Source organism: Thunnus maccoyii, chromosome 23, assembly GCF_910596095.1.
Source record: "Thunnus maccoyii chromosome 23, fThuMac1.1, whole genome shotgun sequence".
Classification (NCBI taxonomy): Eukaryota; Metazoa; Chordata; class Actinopteri; order Scombriformes; family Scombridae; genus Thunnus; species Thunnus maccoyii.
The window spans coordinates 17,653,660-17,671,388 of record NC_056555.1 but is presented as its reverse complement, the minus strand read 5'-3'; the positions used below and the strand labels follow the sequence as shown (position 1 = coordinate 17,671,388).

The 17,729-nt window shown below is 40.1% G+C and overlaps 1 protein-coding gene across 8 annotated transcripts in view; it reads left to right on the top strand.

The window, feature by feature from the left end:
• Positions 1-17,729, top strand: part of magi2a (membrane associated guanylate kinase, WW and PDZ domain containing 2a) — a 235,785-nt gene that overhangs the window by 16,432 nt on the left and 201,624 nt on the right. Inside the window, exon 2 of one of the 8 annotated variants that reach the window (XM_042403981.1) lies at positions 2,701-2,945. The exons of the other annotated variants lie outside the window; for them this stretch is intronic. Within the exon in view, the coding sequence (XP_042259915.1) occupies positions 2,864-2,945 (82 nt within the window). The 5' untranslated portion in view covers positions 2,701-2,863. The remainder of the gene's footprint in view (positions 1-2,700; positions 2,946-17,729) is intronic. 8 annotated transcript variants of the gene reach the window in all.

Genomic DNA, 17,729 nt, shown 5'->3' with positions numbered 1-17,729 from the left:
CACCAGATCCTTCAACTGATCATGTTTTTTTTTAATTTTACCTTTGCTTTCTTTTCAGTCGTACCTGATTTAAATTTACATTAGATTTCACTTCACTGAATACGGTGATTATTTTATTCCAATGAAAAGCCTCTTCAAAGACAACAGAGGACACGGTAATAAGATTATCTGTTTGACAGATGAGGCATAGTTTAATTTGCTTTAAAAATAATGAAAATTTTCACATATAATTTAGAAAATACATCTTTTATTTTTTTTTCCCTCCACCAGACAAAGCTGAAAGGAGATTAAGTTGTCACTTCGGTCTGATTTTCTGCTAGTAAGAACGTTATTCTCATTAATGCTTTTAAATGCTTCTGCGGCACATTTGCTTTGGCTTGTTTATGTAATTATCACAACAAAAACAGGTTTTGTCTGAATATCATAAGAAAACTTGACAAACTGACTGATTCTCAAATGACTCTAAAAAAAAAATGGATTGAAGAGTAAATTATGCAGCTTAAATGAAATAAGCTGACTCTGAGGATTTAATGTTTGATTGCCTTTTTGATAATTAACATCTGGAATCCAATTTATATTGAAACCGCTTATGAAAAATAGCCAATAATGTCATACAGTAAGCAGAATTGCGGAAAAGTGATGATACTTTGTAATATTGACGTTGTGTTATGTGACTACACGATTTCCAATTATGGGTTTGTTTACTTCAGTTTGTACTTCAGATTTGATTAAAAAAAAATACACATATTTGTGTTTTGGGGAGGAAATTAACACACAAACAGGACTACAATTTGTTGTAAGGCTGATAATTAGTATATTTATTGTCACAGTAACCAAGAAACTACCAGTTACATCCAGCCAACTGCCTCCCATCGACCTCAGTCAGCTGCAACACCACAGTGAGTGAAAATTAGCCAGCAAGCAAGCAGGAAGGTCAAAATAAATACATGAATAAATGGTTGAAACATAAACTTCTGACACTCTAAGTTGTACCAGTACAAGTGCAAACTAGACCAAATCCACTGAAACAGAGACTCAATCAGTCCTGTAAAATAACATTTAGTTTCACTTGATTTCAAACTACCCCACCACTCATTTTTGTGTTATTTGGTCATCATAACCACAGGAGTACTTTTCTAAAAGACTCCCCCATAAACCCAATAAATACTGTATGAAAGCACGAATAGTCAGACCCAAAATACTGTCACATTTTTATTTTGAGTAAAAGAAGTCTGTTCTTGATTTAGACAATGGTCTGATAATGTTCAATGTAACTGTAGATGTCAATGAGATCAAATTTATGTGTCAGTTTCTTATTTTTTTAGGCAAGTAAGAAGTGCTTTCACACTTGGCATACACTCAATGAGATCATCTTTTATTATTTGGCAAGTGTTTGGACTACTAATCTGTCAAATGCGTCAGACTTTTACAGCAGTCAGACCCTTTATTCTAAATCTAAATCATGGCGCTCTTGACGGTCGTCTCTCGACAGAAACGACGCTTTTACGACCGTGAAGAGTGTCACAGGTCACTGTCGTGTCAGTGATGACAATATGATGGATTGATACAGTGTGTGATTGGATAGTTTATCGCCATGGCAATACTCCCCAACTCCCTCACAATCCAAGAAAACAAGGATGAAGTGGAGGAAGTGCTGGGAATGAATATACTGTCCAATATGAACCACCCAGCAGCCTTGCCAGAAGCCGCAGGAGGGAAAAGGTTAATCTTGTGACCTCGCGTTTAATAATTTTTCTGTCTCTCTACTTACTTTACTGTGAAGCTATAAACTCACAGCATGGTGTGACGCGGTTTCTTTTTCATGTGCGAGTGTTTCGATATGTCAGACTTCAAAGTTAGTCCAAGCTAATCGAACCCAAATGTACTGTAGTGTTGAAAGATAAGTCGAACAATGAGACACAAAAATAATAGAAAAAATAATTTTGATTAATGATTAATTGTTTGTAATTTATCAGGAAAAAAGTGCCAAATTTTCCTGATTGCATCTTACATTTTAGGATTTGATTATCTGCTGGAAGACATTTTTTTCACTATTTTCTGACATTTTATAGGCCAAACAATCAATGGATCAATAAAAAGAATGGTTTAGTTATACAAATCAGAAACAAAAACCAAACAATACACTGGGTGAAGCTTTGTAACTTGAAAAATTGTTAAATGGTTTCATTAAGCTTTACTGAAGTTGTTGCTTTTACAAGTAGATGTGACATACAGTACTGAACATTACCAACAGACACATACACACAATGATTGATGAAGTTGACAGTGGTACAGTATATGCAAAATCAGTTGTTTGGCTCTTCGTTGCATAGGTGGTCTGTAACATGTAGAAGAATCTTTGGCTTTCGGCCGTACTGTACCGCGGCCGCTCTCTATTCTAAATAACCAGTGGCTCTTGGCTGTTATTTTTTCCCCTGCGTTCGGTTTCTTTAAACATTGATTTTATGCTTCAGGAGCTTCACTCACACCAAAAATATGTTGTCCAAAATATGCCCCCTTTGACTTTATCCTTCCAGCTCGGTTGAATCAGACATTCTGTGCTCGGCGTTTGTAGCAGAAAGCCAAACTTAGACCCGACTGTTGATTGAAAACTTATCCAGCTCAGGGCTACCACTGCTATCTGCGTTCAGTCCAGGTTTCTACTTAACTTTTAAAAAAACTCATATCTCTACATTTCAGGCAAGTCAAAAGTGCATTAGCAGATAGCGATGAGAGGTGAAGAGAAGACGAGGAGAGTGGAGAATGTAGAGCAGACACACACTTTCCCCCCCCCTACAAGTTCTCATTGCCCCGGGGCAGCAGCGACATCCCGCGCCGGTTTATATACCACAGGGAGGTACGAATGGAACCAGGCGACCATCAGGGCATCACATCATCCTCCTCTCTTCCACAGTTCCTGCAGAATCACTGTTATTCACCACAAGGTATGCAGTAATTAGACTGAGGTCAGGGGAGTGTGTGCCCTCTCTCCCTCCCGTCCCAGTGTAACATCCTTTTTAAGAAGTGGGACGGCAAGTGTTGCCTCCAACAATTAACAAAAACTCCCCGGTTCTTCACTCCTTTCACTCATGCCCCGCTGTTTACACTCCACCTTCATTAACATCCCATTTTCTGACTCCCTCAACTCGTTCTTTCATTCTATTCTTCCTTTTGATTATTTTCTTTGAATTTAAAGGCAATGGGGAAAAACAGACTTTAATGAAATGAGGAGAATGAAAAGAAAATTGAAGGCACAGTCACCCTCCTCCTGTTCTTGCCTCGCTCTCAGACTTACAACTGACTCCTCGGGCATAAATGTAGGATTTGTGTAATTTCGTCTTTTCAGCGGAACTACATTCAAAGGTCAATGTTTACAACTCTCCTGTTGCCGGTCTAGAATTAACCCCTACCTAACACACACACATTCATGCACGCAGTTGACCGGAGTTCATGCACTGAATAACAAGCTTTTTTTTCCATTATCTCACCAGAAAACATAATTTCACCCACTTTATTTAATGAGTCTTTTGTTTGCTTTCTCAGCACGCTCAAGTTCTTTTAGATTCTCGTGTCACTCGGGGCAAACAGCATATTTTTTCCTCCAGGGTGGACATCACATGTTCTTTGGATACATTATATGCGACATACACCGATCAGCCACAACATTAATATTATGTAGGTCCAACTCATGCCACCAAAACAGCTCTGACCCATCGAGGCACCATCTCCACAAGACCTCTGAAGGTATCTGGCACCAAGATGTTAACAACAGATCCTTTAAGTCCTGTAAATTGCGAGGTGGGGCCTCCATGGATCGGACTGGATTGAGATCTGGGTAATTTGGAGGCCAAGGCAACACCTTGAACTCATGTTTCTCAAACCATTCCCCTCCAATTTTTGCAGTGTGGCAAATCTGCTTGGAGTTTGAGTTTGACAGTTTTACCATCCGCAGCCATTCAGATTAAGCATACATAAGAACATTGTTAGAAATGGTACATTACATTTAAATAACACAACCGCGACACACAAGTCCATTTGTACGTCTCAAATACCTCTCCACCTGTTCTCTCTCCACTTGTCCATGCTGGTGTCAGAGTCACATAGTGAAATCAATAGTGGAAGAGTCCAAGTTGAATCCTTGAGGGGTGGCAGAGGGCTGAATCAAGTGTGGTAGAAGTAGAAGGGGGGGTTTGTTAGAAGAGGATAGAATAACACACTGCATATATCTGGTGATTATATCCATACTGCAATATATATCACAGAAAAAAAGATCAATATCATGCAGCCCTGATACTGACCACTGCAAACCAGGAACATAACACAAGAGCTGCTGTTCTGGGGATGCTCCGACTGTCATCTATCCATCACAATTTAGCTTCTGTCAAAGTCGCTCAGATCCTTACATTCGCCCATTTTCCCTGCTTCCAACACATTAACTTCAAGAACTGACGGTTCACTTTCTGCCTAATATATCCCTTCCCTTGACAGGTGCCATTATAACGAGATAATCAATGTTATTCACTTCATCTGTCAGTGGTTTTAACGTCCTGGCTGATCGGTGTATACTATATATATAACTGTAGGCTTCAAAAAACATGTTTTGTCATTTAAAAAAAGGTTCGTAATAATGCAGTTAAAGATAAGAAATATACAGTGCCCTCTCTTAAAAAGTGAAGTCTGACTGCTGTGATGGAATTCAATGCAGCTCCCTTGTAATACTTTCTTCTTTGAGCTCGTTAAACTGTCCAGTAGCCTCTGGCTCCAGTCCAATGCCTTTATTAGCCGCTCCTTAAATCCACAGACTGACTACTATATGAGTCTCCCCTGGTTCCTGTGGCACACCGTATGCTACATGAGTTCAGCTCTGGCCAGGCCGTTCTTCCAGCCATTATGATGAATGATGGGCCTCTATTATCCTAACTTGAAAGCATCCATTGTTATCCTAATTAGGCGTGGCAAATGAGAGCTGCATCGCTAAGCTTCTTTTCTATCTCTGCACTCGTTTTTCTACATCTGCTCCCTCTGTTGCTTTCGTACCTTCTCTCAGTCCGCTTCCCTCCTCTCTTCCTGTGCCAGTATACATTGTGGGTGTAGTCATCCGCTCCGTGCAACACCCAGACGTCATGCAGAGTCGGAGTCGTGTGGTGTTTTGTGTTGTATCTGTGGCAGAATGCTGCAGGAAGCAGGAAAAGACTTGGCACAAAGTTTGGGTTCCCCCCAAATGGGAGTGTATTGTCAGCTGCAGCTTTGCTGCTCCTGAAAAGACGCCCGGCTAAAGAGCAAAGCCACCCTGCATGTAGCTGTGTGGACATAAAGCGGAGTAGTTTTGATTCTCTTCTGCATGGGAGAGAATGGGTCCATTAGAGCCTAATGCTTGCGATTGAATGTGCAAGATAGACTGAAAACTGTTCATTCATACCACCTGCTCCATCTGCCCAGGCACCCCTTTAACAGTATCTGCCAAAATTGACATATTTGACAGCTGAATAGCTCCGTGTTTGGAGAATATAGCCTTCATCACCGCCTTCCTTTGACTGTTTCTTAAGGTATTATATTTAGTATATAGTGTTATTATATCCATATAGAGATACCTGAGTGAAGGGTTTGAATGGGATTTGAACAGCTTCTCTTCAGCTGTAGCACGAACAAGGTGCTGAAGTTCAGATGAGGTTTTTCAACTGACAGCTGCACTTTCTGTCACTGAAATACACACAAAACTTTAATAAAAGAGTTCAACATCTGAAAAAAAAAGCTGGCTGACATATGTTGTCATATTAGTAATTTGTGTGATCCACAGATAGCTTGCGGATCTCTTGCTGTGCAGTTCCAGTGTTTTGACAGAGTAACTTTTTTTGAAACCTGCCATACCCAAAAGCAAACAAATACAGGATTGGGAAAATGATCTGTCTGTGAATCAGTCTCAGTCACAATCCTGCTAATTGGTACCAAGTGGCAACTACCTCTGCTTGAGGATGAAGCGGAAGTACCTTAAAGTGAGACGCAAAGTGTCGGTAGAGTAGTCTTCAAAAAAACAGAAAGGGACTGGAGCACACTGATTAATTTGCAGCCTTTAATTGTGCAAACAGTTCCAGTCCCAGTCCGGTCTGCTGTCCTAAACCGAGAAGTGCCTGATTCAGCTGCTTTTTGTTGGAAGATGGGTGGAGAACCTTGTTTCTGTCAGTAGAGTAGTGTTCGCTTCGGTCCGAGATAGTGGGGTGTGTTTCCGGAGCTGGAAAGGCAACGCCCCGCACTCCGTATTTGGAAGATCCTGGCTCCAAACGAACAAGTTGGCGCCAACCATAAGCAGCAACTCTGGACTTCAAACTGGCTCCAGTGCAAACCAACGGGTGACGTCACACCTCGCTACGTCCATCTTTATACACAGTCGATGATTGGTACATCCTTGCTACACTGTATAATGGGGCAACACTCCTGGTTGAATGCCAGTAACTTAATTGGGTCCCAGGGTTAAATTGGACCCTTGTTTGCTGCGAGGTGGCCGTGAGCCTGCAGTTCGGGCTTCTAAAGGAGAATGTGAGTGTTTAATTAATTAGGAGGACACTATCAGCCAGCAGCACTGTAAATAGATCCACTCAGCGGCACATTACTGAGCTGACATCTACACACTCAAATGCCAGCTGATGGTGAAAATATCGAGAGTAATTCTCTGTAGCAGTTTGGAGCCCGGCATCACTTTACTATTACCTCCCTTTTCAGCCTGGACACAATACTGCACTGGAGGCCTTTGATGTGGTTCCAGCTCCTTCATGACCGTTAACTTTTGGCCCTGGATGAATCGGCATAGTTAATGTCTCTGTGTCGCTTTCAAAGACACACAATTCAGGCTGTTTAATGTTCACACACAGTAAAACTGTTGCATCGAATCCATATATATACATATATATATATATGCACTATGCATGCCCACCATTGTGGTATTGCATGCCAACTGTTCTGATTTCTAGTTTCTCTATATTGTCAGAAACAATTCGGCCTTTTCTATTACACCTACCTTCATCTACCTGACTGGTACACACTGAATATGCCCTCTTCAGTTAAATCATACAATGACCGTCTGTGCAGAGAGGCACTAAGACATTTCTAAATGCTTCGAAACAGAACGCTCTCCTCTCTCTACGGTATGCCTTTCATGAGCGCTGGAGGATGAATACAAGTCTTGGCCTCTTGTCATCACACATTACAATCTTATGTTGATCTTGCACCGTGCACCTTTACAGTTACACACTAGTTTGCGTACAGTGTATGCGTGCAAGACTTTTAGATGCTTTGGGATTTTGTATTCAAGGAAATAAACTGAAGAAAACATATTCCCTAGAATCATTTGCACACTGTGTACGTCTTATAAACACTACACTGCTCTGCCTGATGCAAATGACACAGTCATAGTCATTCTTACATTTTAACAACATGTTATTAGTATGCCAAGGATGCTGTGTGTAGTGTGTGTGTGTGTGTGTGTGTGTGTTTTGACTCTTACTTTCACATTCTCTTGCTCTAACATTCAAATCCCCTCATCTTACAACCGCGGTGCCCTTATCAACATGCCAACAGTGTAAGTTAATCCCTGTGCAAATAAACACAACACTCTTTCTCTCTCCATCCCTCTATCCCTCTTTTTCGCACCCCCCCCCAATTCATCCTAGCAAACGAGCTTCCTTCCAGTGATGTGTATAAAGTAGCAGGGAGAGTACAGACTTGGCACATGGACTGTACAGCCCTGGCCCGCGGTACTAATGAGGTCAAACAGATATACACAGTTCCCCAAACAGCTCCGTCCAAGACATTCCAGCACAGCACTGTGCAGCCCGGAGGCATTTCTGCTCATCGTAGAAAAGCCATGTTTACTGTGGTTCGGCAAATTACCACAGAAGCTTGGCCTTAGGCGTGTCGAGACTCATGTCGTAACACAGTTAAGGAAGTCGAAAATTTTGTCCCCGTAAGTTATCAGAGCCTCCTCCTACTACTACTACTGCTACTACACCCACAGGGCAGAGTAATGGTCACTTTATGCACATAAAACTCTTTATTCAAGAACCGTACTAAACTGTTTATAGCCAGCTGATGTTGACTGCCAAACTCTACAGCTCCCAGTCTTTCTCGGTGCTTTGTTTGAGCTTGAAAGTATCTAGACAAGCTTGCTGTTTTGGCTGTAAAACTGGATGCAGTCGGTAGTTGTATCTTATAGATATCTGGCTGTCATTTGAAATGCAAATTCTTCTTTGTCTTCTTTGTGTTATTGTTAAATTAACAGACTGTGTACTTGCAGAAGAAACACACTTACCCTTTGTGGAGTTCGGCGTATTAGCATGCAGACACTTAATAGTGGTAAAAACAGTATTTATTCAGATTAGTTCAATTCCTTTGATTTTTTTGTCTCGCTGCTGAATATGATGCTTTTCTAGGGAAGAAGTTAGATGTTATTTTTCCACAGATGTTTATTTCCACCTGTCACATAGTCACACAGAGCTTATCCCAGCATGCAGCGGGCAAGAGGTGAGGTACACTGTGGACAGGTTGACAAGTACTCACAATCAAATTCACAACATTTAGTTTAACCTGCATGTTCCTGGACTGTGAGAGGAAACCAGAACATGTCAAAGAAACCTCACTTAGATATGCAAACTCCACACGGAGTTATTATATATAATAATCTGCAGATTATTTTGTTGATTACTTGATTAATATAAAATGTCAGAGAGTCATTTAAAATGTCATAATAATAATAATATAATATATAATTTCCCACAGCCCAAGGTGGCCTTCAAATGTCTTTTTTTTGTCCAACCAACAGTCAAAAACCCCAAAGATATTCAGTGTAGCAGCAAACATTTGTTATTTTTGCTTAAAAAATGACTAAAACGATTAAAAAACTATCAAAATAGTTGCTGATTCATTTTCTATCGATCGACTTGTTGATAAATTCAATGATTCTTGCTGCTCTAACAACCTTTAGCCAGCATAAATCATATCATAATTCACAGCAATGGACTGTAGTTACTCATGTGAGGTATTTGGACGACTGTTCAAAGTAAATAAAGAAATTCAAGCTCAAAGGCGGCTTGTCAGAGCTTTCAGTCGTCACATAAGTGTGGAACTTCAGTCCCGTGTAACAAGTGGTTGTACAGTACGGAGGGAGATTGTAACCCCTGTTTCTGTTCACGGGGGGGGGGGGGGGGGGGGGGGGGGGGGGGGTCTTTTGCGTCAAATGTGATTGGCCTCCTTATTCTTTTTCTGACCTTTGACTGACTCCCTGCTCCAATCGATGCCGTAACCGGTATAAATCGACTCATGTCTGTTTCTGGTTCGCTCAGTATTTTGCAAGGATCCTTGCCATTTCACTGACGTAGGGTTCGGTCCCATGATGAAAGCTGAGCTCCATTTGCTGAATGATGACCGTGAGATAAGTTTGAAAGCTCCTAAAGCTAGTAATTTAATCTTTACACATAGATTGTTTTGTTCTATATACTTTTTCCCAAAGGTCAAGAATAAAGTTCCATACATTATCTTTATCTATAGCCATGTTTATTTAACTGACCCTCCAAGCTTCAGGCAACTGTCCTTCCTTATCTAAGTGTTAGTCCAGTGTAAGCTATTGTTCATATCTATGTTCTAACTTCTCAATACAAACTTTCCAACCTTTGATGAAGGACAACAGTCTGTGATGATGCGACGACGAGGCGTTCACTGTTCAAATTAGACGCCGCCGCTTCTGCTGCTGCTTGAATTCAAATTTCTAACCGAAAAAGTTCAGTCACAGCAAGGCAAGTTTCAAATAAAATATCTGATGTTGCTAAATGACACCTTAGCATGAGCTGTAAACCGAGGATCAGTCCAGAGGAGTGTCACGTCCCCCTCCTCCTTCCCTCTTTGGAGTTAAAGGGAGTCACGGCCACTGGAATGTAAAGAATGCAGCTGGAGCAAAAACAATGGAAAGTAAGCGCTTATGACAGATGTGCATCTCATCTAAGCTTTAGAGAAAACCATTCATGCAGTATATTGTTTCTCTTCTCTATCCAAAGAATAAGACTGAGGAGAATTTACATGACAGCAGCAGCACCACAAATGCCTGTAACAAATATGTGTTGAGGTTAATATCAATGAAATAAGCAAAATTCCTCCTTCTGCTTCTAATGCACTTTTCATATTTTCAAGGTTTTTTTTTTTTTTTGCTGCCTCATGTCTTAAGTCTTCCAGTAATGAATCTCTAAAATCTGGTCTCTGAGCCAGGAGTTAATGATGAGTCATTTTTAAACAGGCTGTTGAGATTTAATGAGGCTTAACAGATTGCACATTGAATCAAAGTTTTGGGAGTTTTTTTTCTTTTTCTTTTAAACTTTGCCATCTCTTTCATATAAATAATGTGACCCAGATTACGAGGGGATCACCTGCCCCTGTGGGATTTATAAAAAAAAAAAAAATCATGTGGCATCCAAGGACGGGAGGGACTGTTTGTTCGGATGTACAAACAAAAAAATGCAGCCTGCTCTCACTTAAACTGTAACTTTTTGTGACCAATTTTTGTATAAAGATTTAAGATAACAAATAGAAATCAAATACAAATCTGTAACTTTTGGACAAGTTTGCATCGAGCGAACAAGTTTTTCATTTCCTGAGAGCAAAACAAATACTGTTGTTCCATCAGTGTATTAGCTCCTGTATTCATCCCGTGCAGCAGGTTTTTATTTAAAACAGTTGACATCCTGCTGTTTCTTGACTTCTTGTGCCCCAACGGAGGTCAGCTGAGGCAAGTGGGGTGCTGCTCGGCACCTAAATGGATTGAGAAATCAATAAAGTTTCGATTTGAAATATGATGGTCTATGAAGGTAATTCTCAGCTACCTCCTCTGATCACACCAAAGCATCCAAGGTTTACTTTCCAACACATTTCCATATGTGCAGTGAGAAACAAGACCGTTTTTGTATTCACATTTAAAATAAACAATAACTGATCTGGAGGCGCATGGGGTATGAGTAGCGCCAGGAAAGCTGCGCCTAAACTGTGTTATAATAAAGATCCAGAAGACTAATCCATGCGGAAGGGAGAAGATGAACTGGAAGCAAGTGGAAGTTTAAAAGATTTGAGAGATCTGACGTGTTTGTTAGTTATAAGAAGCGCAAACAATCAAATCAACCAAACCCCCGAAGAAGGCCGGAGACAAAGAGAATAAAGAACTACAAGGAGACGGTAATGAACAGTTGAATGTTATTCCGCTAGAGAACATACTGTCGATGCTGGTAACAGTCGAACATAAAGTGAAATCCCCTTGAAACTAAAGTTGAATCACTTGACGAGAAAATGGAATCTATTGTCTCTGATGCGCACAATCAAGGCTCAGTGTATTGACTCACAAGAAAAGAGAATCAATTCTTTGGAAGGAAAAAAAAAACCAGCTTGAATACTCGGAGGATGAGTTTGATGCTCGAGAAAACAGAATAAGAAGAAACAACATTCGAATCCTCAGTCTACCAGAAGAGGAAGAAGGAGACAGTTTAACACATTGTCTGGTCGATTGGTCGTTATCGGGAGCGAAAATAGCTTCGGTGGATTTGGAACGGCGCCACAGGATCGATGTCAAGCAGAAGAAAAGCCAAATATCCACACACATGATAATCCTGAAGTTATGGAACTACCAGACCAAAGTCAACATACTAAAAACACATAGGTGACAAAAAAAATCAAGATCCGAGACCAGATGATCGGCTTTGTTCAGGACCTGTCCGCTAAAATCGAGGAGAAGACGCAAGGATTATCTTCCAGTCAGACAAGGATTGGATAAACGTGGGATTAAACCTCGGCTACGCTATCCGGCGGCACTGTGGGTACGGGAGAGAGGGCACAGAGAGAGAGAAGTTGCAATTTACAAATGCAGGAGAAGCTTAAACTATGCTGAAAATAAGTTTCCCAAGCGGAGACTCCAGCCCTGGTGCATAATGTGCAGCGCCACGGACAGCAGATAAGAAAGTGACAGGACTGAGCCGAGCTGAACGGGTAAGCGTAGTGCAGTGACCTATAGACACTGAGATGCCATTCTTACTGTCCTTATACCTTTCCTCTCCTTTTTTTAAAAATCCCAAGCAAGACATACTATTATTATTACTATTATGAGATGGACAAATGATAATTTATCACCATTATTATTCTGTTTGGCATTAGGCTTCATCTCCGTGGGACCTTTCAACCTTTAAGTACATTTCATCTGTGTGTGGGTGTGTGTGTGTGTGGGTACGTGTGCATATGTGTGCAGGTGTGGGTGGTGGAGTGAGTAGCGGATAGAGCACGTGCATGTGTGCATGTGTGATGAGTATGTGGGGAGGCGGGTTAGTAGGTCAGGAGGGGGATGAGGATGAGAGTTAGAAGGATGGGGTGCATATAGGAGGAGAGGAAGGGGAGCAAGTTTAGAGGAGGTGAAGAGTGCGGGAGGATAGTGGGATTTAGTCAGGGGAGGAGGAAGGAGAAAGAGAAAAGCCACTATGAGTGTTAAAATACAAGGCCTCTCTATTGTTAATGGAATAAAAAAATAATATATAATAATAAATAAATAAAGAGGGAAGTGCCCCCCTTTTTTTCATTATTTTTTTATTAACCTTATTTTTTGGGACGGGGGGTAGTAGGAGCTGTACATGGTGTCTCCATAAAAATAGTAATATTAAGATCTGCAGGATTAGACACATTAGAAATGGAGCTCAAAGATCCTACAAAGGCAGCGTGCCTTATAGTAATTTTATGTTTTATTGTTAAATGTCAGCTCACTTGAAGAACCTTTTTTTAATACTCATATGGTAGTAAATCTAGGAAAAGTACATTTAGATTCTTCATTTGTATTAACTAATAAAATCCAGTGTGTACACAATGGTACAAAAAAACATAAGGTTTTGGCTTATAAAGTCTTTCTTCCAGTGTTTTCCTACAAGAACTACATTTTAAAAAAAGGGGAAACTGGATATTTGAAGAGAGTAGTAGTGACTGGTGACTCAAAAATGTAGGGAGGACGGGAGGAAAACCAACCCACAGCGTCATGTTATTTTACACTAGTTGGCTATTTATCTCTACTTTCTTATGTTAAAAAGGAGCACATGGAACACCAACATAATTTACAGCATAACCTGTTGAATTATAGCAACTCATATATATTTTTAAACAAAGAAGCACTGATTTTAACCCTGGAGAGGTTCAGATGTGTCATTTTACCAACAAAGTTAACTGCAAATGTATAGTATTGTTCTATTGTGACAACAGATTTACGTTCTCATCAAAAACAGACAACATATCACATGATTTACACGTGTTTCCTGTGTATTTTCTATATATAAAGTACCACAGAGCTTATAATCTGATACTGGTTAGAGATCAGTGTTGAATACTAGAAAGACTGAGCATTAAAAACATTCACAGATCTAAAAGTGTAGGTTCACATCAAAAAGTATTAATGCATGTATCAAATACATGAGTTACACACTCTTATCTGTATGCACGATATACAAAAAATAAGCTACAAAGCTGACATGTTAACACTGTTATTCTAGTTACTTTCAGTATTTAAAAAGTCTTTAATTCTAATTACTTTAAGCTTATTACTCAATATACGGCTCAGCTTAAAAATTATTTATTTATTAAAAATGAACTCATTCACAAATATAATCTCTGTTACATTAAAAGCAGGTAAGTCTGGAGAATCCCCCCGTCAGATTTAAGACCTATAAGCTTAATTAATTGTGATAATAAAATATTAAATAAACTAAGCAATCGAGAAGCAAAGGTTTGTTGTTTCTTTTTGTTGTTTGAATGTAGGACAGGTGGACAATAATGCCACCAAGGACATAATAATTGAGTGGTCAGTGTCAGTCCATCTGTTTATTATGTTTTTCGATTAATTGTTTGGTCTATAAAATGTCAGAAAAACTTCTAATCTAATGATCAGACACCTGACTAATAATTTAAACTCTTATAGAGGAACTGTCATCATTTGTCACAATGTACATAGTTTATATGTCTCTGCAAACCTTCCAGGAAGCAAAACTCTGACATTTATCTCACATGGTGACAAAAGTTATTCTGATTTAACTTTGGATGCTGATGGCTGATCAGGTTGCCACATGGGATCAAGCTTGCGGCATGCCTATGACTGATTAGCTCTCTTCTGGCCCAGATGGCCTCACCAGGGCAACAAAGTGGCAAGAAGCCCTGGGACCCGAGAACGATCCATTCTGTCTCCAGTCCCCCCACAGATGGGCGGATTAATCACCAGTCCGACAAGAGACAACTACAGGCCGTAAACTCATTAATAAGTGCTCAGCAGCTGGTGTAAACAGTCACCTTATTTCACATCCTCTTATTTTTTTTCTCCTTTGTTGACTTATTTGTGTATTTCTTTTCTTAAATGCCGGTATTGTTTACTTTGTTCCCAGGGTTTCAAGGCTGTGAAACATCCAAGAATGATTGCATTGATTCAGGATAAGCAATCTGCAACTCGGGAGCAGCTGTGTCAGAATAAAAATCTACTCGCACAACTTATCTGGCGTCTCGCTCTCCGTGCTGCGACCCCCCTATCTCCTGTTCTCACTCAGGAGTAAAACAATGAGACGGTCTCTGGGATTTAGCTACGAGGAAATCTGTGTGAGCTGCAGGGTTTGTTGTGCCGTTGTTTATGTGCCGTTCGGCCTGGGAAGAAGCGCGCAAACCATTCATTCCCTGCCTTGCATTTTCTTATTGGCTTAAAGCAATTAAAATCTCTTTGCGACAGGAACAGCACTGTCCAATTCAAGTTGAGAGAATGGAGACAAAGGACTGTGTCTTACTGCTCGGTAGTAAATAAGGAGACTTACCTACTGAGTAAGGCAAAAAAGATTGAAGGCGCTGCACTGAATGCAGAGTGGTGCCGCTACCAGGGAGAAAAAATACTTTTTATTCAGAGCTGCTTAGTACTTTTCTATCGCTATACACCTGTGAAAGCCTCGGCGTAAATGCACGTTAATAGATCGTATAAATACCTGAAAATATTGGAAGGGTGTAGTGCAATTCTCTCCCACGAAATTACGGCCTTGGTGGTGTTTAGATGTTTTGTTGACGATGATTGAACATGCCGCCTGTGTTGACCAAGGTAGCCTCGGCATATGGTTTCCATCAGATTGTATCATTATTATTATTATTATTATGCTCATTAAATCATTCAGTGACACAAAGTATCATGCCCTGTTTTAATGTCTGAAAAGAAGAGAGTGTTCCTGTCAAAATGGATAGACTTCACTATGGGATGAGGGCAATCTGTCACAATGTATTTGTATTAATAGGCGTTTGCCATTCCTGCGAAGGTCTTTGACACAAAAAAATGCACCTTGCAGTTTTGAAAAGGATGTTTATTTTGGTGGTTAATGGTGTTTCTTTGAGTATACTAGTCATTAAACCTGCATTGGTTGTATATTGGTTATAAATGGCAGCGAAACAGCTTGACCTCCAGTGCATAGAAATGACAAAAGGTGATTTTTTTATTATATAATAGTGACAATCTCAATAATGACAATATGTACATGTACGTAACAATCAAAAACATGTGTTGCACATGTGTGCACATGTGTATGCTCCCTAATTCATGGCAATGATGTATGTATGTGCATAATATTTATAGGTGCGTGCGTCCGTACACATGCATGCAAAGTCTGTATCAGTATGCATGTATGTTTATCTGTATGTATCTGTTCTTCTATCTGTGTGTACATGTCGGACTGTACAGACAACACTCATATTTTTACCAACCTGGATAGTTTGTGATGCTTTATGCCAAATGATGACAAAACAGTGACAGAGATAAGCGTTTTAATATCAGCAACTCCAGTTTTCTCTTGACAGAAGAGTCAGGGAGACAGTTTGTTTTTCATCCCGAAGTTTCAGATTGTCTTTTTTTTTGTGTGCAGAGTTTCCTTCCAGTGTCCACCAGAATTTCCTTTGTGCAAATACGTACAATGTCAAGTCCCACGTTTACCCGAGAGACTCTGTTTAAGCTGGCGGCTCCTGACTGGAAAAAGAAAAGCTCACTGATTGTCAGACAATTAGAGAAAATTAAGAGTGCACTTTGGAATCTCGGTTCAGTGATAAAATGGTGATTCAGTTGCTGTTCAGCTGGCAGAACAGTGAGGAGAGGTAATTATCACACTGCCAAGCACTGGGAGAAGCAGGGCTCTGGTTCATGGATGACCTCTAAAGCATTCTGCGTTAAACTCGTCTTGTTTTTCGGTGCTTCAAGCTCAACGTTGAGGTCAAAAGTTAAGCTTGATGTGACTTAACAGTGTTGATTACATTTTTTTTTTTCAAAAGACAAGACCCCTTTCATGTTTTTGAATAATCTCAGGTTATGCTGATTTCTGCAGGTTTTCCTGGAGAAAAAAAAAAATCTAATTATTTCTATTACAGTTAATATGACAGACTGCAAATAGAGCAAATCTTTGGGGTCTCATTTAGGGAGGATGAGATGATCTTCTCTGTTGCAGCCACTTCTTGTGATTAAGGCTGATGAGAAAGGTCTATTTTAGCTTAAAATCCATACGGATTTTTTTTAGCCACACTATCAGCTCAGCTCTGTGGATGGCAATGTCGGTCAGTCTGTCAGTTTGGTCAATACTGAAATATCTCAACAACCTTTTGACGGATTGCCATGAAATTTTGTGCAGTCATTCATGACCTTCAGAGGATAAAGCCTACTGACTTTGGTGATCCCCTGACTTATCAGCTAATGCCACAGAAAGGTCAACGCTTTCACTTATCCAGTGAAATATCACTACATTTACTGGATGAATTGGCACAAGACATTCATGGTTCCCAGAGGATGTATCACAATGACTTTGGTCATCATCTAGAGCCATTATGAGGTTCACATTTTGGTTTTAAGTGAAATATCTTAACATCTATTGAGCGAATTGCAATGAAATTTGGTACAAACATGGTTGTTATCCTCAGGATTAATTGTATCAACTTTTTCTGTAGCACCATCATCAGGTCAAAATATGTCCAGTTATTTAGTTTATGACTAAATACCTGCAAAAATAATGACATTCCCATCAGCGGTACATAGTGTTCCCATAGTGTTTGTGCTAATTAAGAAATGTTAGCATGCTAATATGTTAAACTAGGATAGCAAACATGGCTCATCAGCATGTTTGCATTGTCATTATAAGCATGTTAGCATGCTGACGTTAACATTTAGCTCAAAGCACCACTGTGCCCGAGTACACAGAGCTGCTATCCTGGCTCTAGACTCGTAGTCTTCTTGTAATTACGGCTGATTAGGCAGGTCTATTGTAGCTTAAAATGTTTTTAAACTTTTATTTTTCCATAGAAAGTCAAATGAGCTTGCTCCCTTTTTTTTTTTTTTTTCATCAAAACCTGGATTCACAATTACGCCTGGGAGCCTTCCAGCAAGACCACGCTGCTGGCCCCTTTCTGTCTGTGGCACAGTTGTGTCCTTTGGAAGTGAAATTTGGGTTGGGATTCAATCAAGTAGAGGTGCTGTTCTCAGCAGATCTGATTTGGAGAAAGTAGTGCATTCCTAATTTCATCTGACACACACACACACAGAGGCAAGCAGGCAGGCCTTGGCTCTAAAGAAAGTGAGAATGGAAAGGTAGACGTTTCTTAGAAGCTCGCAGTGAAAAGTTTTCTGAATAATGTCAAATGGCTGCGGGCTGTTATCGTTCGATGAATACTGCATTTCCGTAACC